General features: G+C 34.9%; 1 protein-coding gene across 5 annotated transcripts in view; it reads right to left on the bottom strand.

The window, feature by feature from the left end:
- Positions 1-3,809: 3,809 nt before the first annotated feature.
- The window catches only part of TMEM161B (transmembrane protein 161B), a 33,314-nt gene continuing 28,595 nt past the window's right edge, over positions 3,810-8,528 (bottom strand). For all 5 annotated transcript variants that reach the window (XM_027671266.1, XM_027671264.1, XM_027671268.1 and 2 more), the window contains 4 exons: positions 7,113-7,226; positions 5,806-5,980; positions 5,124-5,220; positions 3,810-4,245 (listed from right to left, as the gene is read on the bottom strand). In XM_027671266.1, coding sequence (XP_027527067.1) covers positions 3,968-4,245; positions 5,124-5,220; positions 5,806-5,980; positions 7,113-7,226 — 664 coding nt within the window. In that variant the 3' untranslated portion in view covers positions 3,810-3,967. The remainder of the gene's footprint in view (positions 4,246-5,123; positions 5,221-5,805; positions 5,981-7,112; positions 7,227-8,528) is intronic.

The raw sequence follows: 8,528 nt of genomic DNA, 5'->3' as shown, positions 1-8,528 counted from the left end.
ACAATGATGTTCTCTTGTACCAATATAACCTGGTTTTCCCTGTTACTTAATCTGTTGATTCTTATGTAAGAGAATTCTGGAGGAGGAAAAACTGTGCAGCTAAAGAGACCTCAAAAACTGGCAAATCCTACAGCTTGAGAAGGTATCAAAAGAGGACAAGTGCTGCCTGAAAACCTCACCTACAACGTGGAAGAATAGACTTGCTATACTTTATTCTCCTTTTTCTAATCAACTTCTTTTAGCTCAGAAATAGCCCAAGTGTTAGATCTGGACCTCCCTGAGCTTGCTGGAAGACTTGGATTTATCACTATCTAAACATTTTGTTTGTCTAAAGGGACCTACTTTAAAAAAGTGCAGTGTTTAAACAATTGCTAACCAGTTTGTTCATATTTCGACTGGAAATCAAAGTTATATAACCTATTTAAAAGAACTAATCCTTCAAAAATAGCTTAATTTAAACCAAAACAACAGAAGTCAAAATACAATACCAAACTAAATTTAGCCTAGTTTGTTCTGAGTAGGGACATGGGGAAAGCACTGTAGATCAGAAACAGAAGTCAAGCTAACAAGTCACAACACTGAGAGAGGGAGGTGTGACCTTAAGAAAGAGACAAATATGGATTATTTGCCAAAGGCACATTTCAGCCTTAAATCTCTCAGAAATTAAGGGAGACCTCGCTGCAGCCTTCCAGTACTAAACAGCGCTTATAAAAAATAGGGAGAACAACTTTTTACACATGCAGAGTGTGACAGGACAAGGGGGAATGGTTTTAAACTAAAAGATGGGAGATTTAGATTAGATATTAGGTAGAAACTCTTCCCTGTGATGGTGGTGAGGCACTGGCACAGGTTCCCCAGAGAACTGTGGATGCCCCATCCTTGGAAGTGCTCAAGACCAAGTTCGACGAGGCTTGGAACAACCTGGTCTGGTGCCATTGCCCATGGCAGGGGGTTTGGAATGAGATGACCCTTAAGGTCCATTCCAACCCAAACCATTCTAGAATTCTATGATTAAGCATTGGCCAAAAAGCAAGATAAAATGTGTAAGAAACCTGAATAAAAACTACCAAGCTTTCAGTCCTGTTTTACTTGTTTTTCCACTTTTGCAAGATGCTTTCCCTTCTCTCGCAGGTGCTGGTAAAGGTCTCCATGAAAAAAAAAGAAAGAATGTGTTAGCTGCTCTTTTAAAAGAACTTACTAGAGAAGTGGGCAGATACTCCTTTGAACCTTACATAATATACATGGAAGTCAGGACTATTAAAGTAACAACCCCAAAAGACATTTTTGAGTATATATCATAATTGCTCAAAACCTTAGCAATACAGGCCCTCTAGTTCCACTGTCACTTCACATTTTACTGCCATATTTTAGTTTTTCATAAGCCTCCTGGACTCATCTAAGGATTAAATGGATCCAATGAGAGACCATCTCCCACTCAGATCAGACTGCTAACCAGAAGGTCAACCACTCAGTTCTGCAGAACAATGGAACAGCAATGGCTGGATGCATTGATCTTAATGTTAGCAACATCCAGGTGCCTATTTTTCATTGTGATCAGTGTGACGTCTGAATAGCAAGACAGCATGAGCTCTTAGCAAAAGCTCTGTGAAGCTCAGTTACACGATCCACTCATTGCCTTTGCTGAATTCAATACTATATAACTACAGTTCACTTGTGCTTATAAGCTTGAAGATAAATAACTAGGCCAACAGAAATTCTGATGTTTAACATTATTTTGGAGTATTCTCCATTATCCAGAATTTACTCCTTCAGATTGCAACAACAGGTTACATCTCCTACATAGTGAGAGTCTTCAGCCAAGTTCACTATCCCAACCAAACTGCACTACATTGTTTTATCTTCCTGAACAAAGGATTAGCATTGAACACCTAACTCTAACTTAAAAGCTGGTCTTATTAATTCTATTAGTAATGATATATCTTGAACTAATAAGAAAGTCCAGGATTGCTGGACCTGTCATAGTTTGTAATTCTATTGTTCATCTGAAAGATACTTCCTAAGAATGTTTTAAGATCTGAACCTATAAAGTCAAATATTATTCTTTAGGCCAATTCACAGTTAAGCCTTTGTCCTTGTTAGTTACGAAAAGCTGGTGTGAAAACAACAAAGCTTGCAGCACCAGTCACATTGAAATACTACACTGAACTGAAACCAGTAGCATCATGCAAGGTTTTCTCAGACATCCCCAACACATGCAGTAGGTATTGGCTGGTGTACACAAATCTTCCCCCAATATCACTAAATGCAATTTAATAAACTAATAAATAACTTAAAAGGCATTCAACACAGTAAGATAGTTTATCATCAGCTTAAATTCTTAATTTTCTGCATTCATTGAGTTTCTTTTCCCATATGGTATGTTTGCTACATATTAAATATTTAGTTAAGCTTTTCCATTTATAAATGATTATTATATGCAAAAGCTGTACACAAATTCAAGAGAAAAAGAACAGTAACATAAAAACAGCTAGTATTAGTTAAAAAACCCACTGACCTCTGCAAAGTGTAATATTAACTTTTTAAAAAAGTTACTGCATATAAATCCCCATTCTGTTTTGCAATTACACAAAACATCTGAAAAACTGTCAATGGTTTTATACTTGGAATTTATCCCTCCACTTAAGCAAAACTTGTAAAGTTAATGCTTTTCTTCTCCTTACTATATAGCTGTTTTATTATACAGAAAATCTATTTCTGGAGCCAAGATCTATTAACGCTTATTATATGGCCAAGTTAAGACAGATTAAAGTGGCAAAAGATGATGATCTGACAGAGCAGCAATTTCAAGATTAACAGTTTAAGCAGATCTTTTCTTCCAAGACAGTGTAAGTTCTTTAGTATAGCTGAGTACCTCTTAAGAGGCACTAAAAACAAATAGCCCTTTCAACTCAACTTTCAAAAAAAAATTTAATTTTCATTTCAAAAGGGATCTTGAAATTACTAGATACACATACATCCCTCTCCCACGGCCCTGTAAGATACATTCAGTAATTTAAAATAAGATTCCATATTTTATAACTTCATATATATTATATATTTAATATATAATATATATTTATATGCACATTACACATATACATACACTCTCAGTCAGCAGGATTAAACTGTTTTGTTTTGAAATGTTTGATTGTTGTCACTAATTATTTTCTATTATTTTGTGTATTCAACGGAATTTATCTACTACCTCAAAAGAAGAAATTTAAAAGATCCAGATGGAATCTGTGGATCAATATTAGCACCAATACAGATGGCCATTACTCCAAAATGACTGCAGGGACTGAAATAATATATTTGTTATAACTCTCTTCTTACTGCACAAGCACTCCTGCAAAATATGTAGGCAGCAATACCTGTCAGGTACGTACATAACTCCTGTTAAATTTAAATTTTATACAACTTTCCTTACTGTAATATACAGTATCTCTCCTGTCCTGTTGGATTATTTCATTTTCCATGGAGAAAAGTGATCAATAGCTATCCAACAGAATTATTTTTTTTAAATCCCCTCTTTCTCCTTTCATAGTATGGCTCAGTTTCAAGACTTAAATCGATAGGCAGCCACCATCACTATAACCAGTACCCTTTGAACGCAGTTCAGTCACTGACTTTGATGTGTAAAACACAAATTTTTGAGGCTGGCTTGCTGTTTATGGAAACCAAGATACTCAGAGGTTGCATTTTTTCAGCATGCTTACCACCATCTATCACACAATAATGTCAGTCAGTCCCAATACTATAATTCAATTAGTTACCTACCATTTGGGTAACAAAAATAACAAACCCAGTTGTGATTTTAAACATTTTAAGATTATTCACCCTGAGAACACAGAGGAAGTGCTTAAAAATAATTATGATATGTTTTCTCTTCATATATAATTTTCTCTTCATCTCCTCTTGGGTATCTGGGTTTGTATTGACCTCACACTTGCTTTGTCAGTTGACTTGTTCATGCCACAGTCAGGTACTGGTGATAGAAGAGCCCAAAAAGGCTTGTAGAAAAAAGGCAAGCAGCAATCCACCAGGTGAGGAAAGACAGGAGTCCCCGGAACAGGAGAGGAGTGAAAATATTCTTTAGACTTCCCAAAGCCATGGTTATTTGTACTACTGTTACTTTCATCTTTCCATCAGCAGGTGGAGACTCAGAAGAAACAGAACTGGGAAGCAGACTCTTTTCTACTGGAGTGTCAGAATTCAGTTCTGAATAGATGCCCCAAGAATAATTACCTGTCAAAAAGAAATGAGTAACAGATTTTTGTAAAATTAAGTTTTACTACTACTATCTACTACTACCTACTACCCCACAGATCATTTTAGATACATTTTGAACACACACATAAAAATGTTAACTTTTTATAACTTAGTAAATACTAACTGTATTCATCTGCATGGTTTCCTGATCATACCAGAAGCTACTGGGGTATGATTCACCTTTCCTTTTTGCATCCTGACCTCTACATGCAATATAGCTGCCTTGGGACCCCTGTCAGTTCTGGGTACAATTCATCTCACTAGATGTAGATGTCTACTCCAGAACAGAATGAATCACAGCCTAATAAAGCCTATCTCCTTCCATTGCCTTTTTGCAAAAAAGAATGCCATGACTGCATGGCAGGCTGTGAAAGTTATCTCTCACAAGAAAGAAGGAAAAAAAATATCAAACTGGAGTGACTTCAGATCTCCCAATAATTAAATGAACACCATATTTCATAATTCCCATTCAAAAAGCCTACTAAAGATAAAAAAGATGAAAAAAATCCTTTAAGATATGTTCATGAAGTTAAATCAACAATGCTTTAAACAGCTCTCTTATAGAATACTTCTTAAAAGATAAATATTTCAACAGAAATAAACAGCTTAGTTGGTTGTATTACACAATTTCTCAGAAATAAATTAAACAAATTAGTATATGATTGAAAGATATCAAAAGCATCAGTGAAGAAAACTGCTTTAAAGCCACACATGAATGTTTTAAAGGGCAGGAAACTACAATGTGTTTCTGTATTGCAAGTTCTACCCATACATTCTTACTCTCTTTAGTAAGGTGAAAATATAAAAGCCCTGTGTAAAACTGAACATATTTTTGTTGACTGAGTTTTGCCTACCTAGTGTTTTCAAGAGTAGAGTTGTGTGAAGGAGCATTACCAATGGCGCAACATACTGCAGTGCAATTACACAAAGATAATAGAATACCCGAGCCACCTGGGAAAAACAGAAGAGAGTAAAATTCATGAGTCCTGGCTGAGCAAAGCAAGTCCTTATGAACATGTCTACTAAAAAGAATTTATTAAAAAACCTCAGTACTTATGCATTAAAGCTGTTCTAAGAGTTTTCTAACACCTCTTGTCACAGGACCTACTGTCTTCAAAAGACATCAAGAAGAAATCCCAACAAGGAACTCTAGTTTCAGGACATTTACAAATCTGAGAGGAAGAGCTGAAAGGAAATAATTAAAAGTATCAGTTCTGTTAAAACAAAGAGAATCAATTTTGCTTCTGCAAATTGTGTGCCATCAAAGATTCCTCTTTCAATACACCAGAAATAAAACTAAATGTTTAATTTTTTAAAGTTCTCAATGATTTACAAACTAAATCCCATTTCAAAAATGAAGTAGTAGTCACAGTCCAAGACCTCATAAAAAGTAAATGGACGTTTAATATTGCACTCTCTTTCCAAAAGCAAGATATTTTTAAAATTTTCAACTGTGAAATACCATTATGTTAAAAACAATGGCAAGATGATTTTTCATTAGTAGCTGATCAACAACCTCAGTGCCACCATACTTACCATTTTCTGTAAATCAACCATACTTATTCTGCCAGCTTCCTTTTTCATCTGATCCACACTTTTCTGGGCTAAATTCAGGTAGGCCTGCAAATGATGGCGCATCATAGCCAACCGTAAAGCACACAGCAGGATTATAATCCACAACCTGACAGTGTCAAATGTATCTTCTGACATTCTGTATATAAAAAAAAAAAGGGTGATGTTGTTTTCCAATGGCCACCTACTTTTTTGCAAGGGCCATCTACTTTTATTAAAGGCCACAATTTTTTGTTTGTATCATCTGTAAAGAAATCTTGAGGCATATTGTCAAAAAATAGTTAACACACAATCTACAGTTATGAAGTTCACTTGCAAGTAATATTCAGTTTGGGCTTCTGCTTTTTTCTCCTGCTACTCCTCAGTAACCCTATTATAGCATTAGATCCAAATCAGTATGCATTTATCTGTAAACAAGAACAGTTCTTAAGTGCTTGAATTCTGAGTAATGAAGGGAGGATGCTAAAACCCAAGCTCACTCAGATAATACAGTAGTAAATAGTAAATGGGTACTTCAGTTGCCTGAGATAGCCAGTTATAGCCTCATTTTAAGATAAACCAAGGAACAAAACAGATGCACAAAATATGTACATTTGTGGTGTTTTTTGTAATAGATCAGTGGTCACAGAACCACCTTAGAAGTGTATCTCAGCTCTAGAAAGCAAGATGTGTCAGCCAATCATATCTGTTCAAGTTTATTTGAATACCACAATTTTGAACTATTTAGACTAATTGTGACAATGACAATCACCTATGCTAATTATACAATCTGAATTTCAGATACCACTCTTCTTGAAAATTCTTTCCCCTTTTATGTTTTGAATATTTTAGCTACCAATTCCGTATGCACTTCGTCAACATGTAGATCTTAAGACAAACTGCCTAGCTCAGTTCTCATGCCAACGTATCTCGACTGTCTTCTGTGAAACGACTCCTCTCTCCTACATCAATATATAAGATACAAGGTTCCAGAAGGTAGTAAGGAGGTAGTATTCCACTCCTAAAAAGACCAACCCAATACTGCCAAGCATATGTCAGAAGACAGCAGCTTTTTGGGAACCACCACCTTAACATTCAACATTCTGCAACTAATCCTCATTCTTCTTAAATAACAGAAGCTCTTCAGAACTCAGTAGCACCTTCCACAATACCTTTTACAGCAGATGCTATTAAATTTTAAGTCTTTCATATTCCTATGACTTTAAAAGAACATTACTTAGACACGATTTTGTTCTCAATACCCCAGAAAAAATTTTTAAAGGGAATCTTACAAAGGAATGTTCTCTTTGCCCAAAGGTGGGTTCATAATGTAGTCCTTAGTGATTGGTTTTACCCACAGTAGAACCATAAATAAAGGTGCCAAGAAGTTTATGTGTAGCAATGTTCTGAAAGCAGAAAAAAAAGGGGAAGTTATTAAACAAAAATAATCACCATACTGTTGAACAGGGTGTATGGATTCAAAAGGAGAAATCTTAATTTTAAAATTAAAAAGAAAGATAAATAAGAAAATTGCTTCTCTATTTTATAGGCATGACTTACATTTTGACAAAACAGTATACTGCGTATTGTGAAATCACACCAGATCTGGCTTTTAAAAAGTGCTCTTAGAATATTTATTGCAAACAATCCAACCAAAGGAGTTCCAAACACTATGCCACACTATAGTAAAAGACAGTTGTTGAAAATTTTTATATGATGGACTAACACCAAACTGCACTAGCTATTACAGTTTTAATTTAGAAACTCAGCATCTCGGATAATTATGGTGAATATGCTGCTATATTACTATTTTTTGCTTTATTAAAAATCTACTCAGATTAATTTCCATTACCTATACAGACCAGAAGAAACAGTTCTCAGAGATGAGATTTCCCAGCCAATGAAGATTTTTATTTAGGAATCCTGACTAAATCAAACTTGGTACTTACATTCAATGAAAGATAATCAGATCAAAAAAAAAAAAGCCAAAAAAAGCCAGCATAGTTTTTTCCTTTTAAAACTACTGTATGAAACTGCACAGTTGAAGTAAAAGTAGTACTCTTTTGTGATCTTTGAGTACAAACCAGCAGAATTTGGAGAGGGGATATAGTTTTCTGGAGTTTTCCCTGAAATTTATATACTTCTTTATTTATAAATGCCATATCCCAATCGTTTTTCATTATTTAAATGAAATTAAAATAGTTGAAGAGATCTGGTGGTTTTGTTAGTGCAATGCCTTCTCACTAACAGAATCAGGTCGTCTATACTTCCACCTCCACCACAGTGCTTCTACCCTCTAGAAAAAATGACGTAATCAAAAGTCGTTCTAAAGAACACAAGACCTCACTGATTGAAAACTATCAAACTTCCTAAAACCATTAAAATGTTTGCAAGTTTCAGAAGATGTCATCACACACATTTAAATCATTGATTTCAGATTAAGAAATAAACCCTGATAGCTATTTAGTGTTGCTAGGGAACACAACATCATCAAAGAACAGTTCAAAGCATTTCACTAAACTGTGGAAGCTGAACTTCTACTTGTTTAAGAGATCCTACTGAGTTAATGGACTGGAATGTGACAAAGGGTGCTTAAAATCACCTTTTTGGATTTTTTTTTTTTATTTTGTTTTTGTCTTTTTGGTTTGGTTTGGTTTTGGTTTTTGGTTTTTTTTTTGGTTTTGGTTGTTTGTTTTTTTCAAGTATAG

The sequence above is a fragment of the Neopelma chrysocephalum genome, unplaced genomic scaffold (genome assembly GCF_003984885.1).
Source record: "Neopelma chrysocephalum unplaced genomic scaffold, ASM398488v2 Primary Assembly neopelma1_97065, whole genome shotgun sequence".
Classification (NCBI taxonomy): Eukaryota; Metazoa; Chordata; class Aves; order Passeriformes; family Pipridae; genus Neopelma; species Neopelma chrysocephalum.
This window is presented reverse-complemented; position numbering and strand designations above follow the sequence as displayed.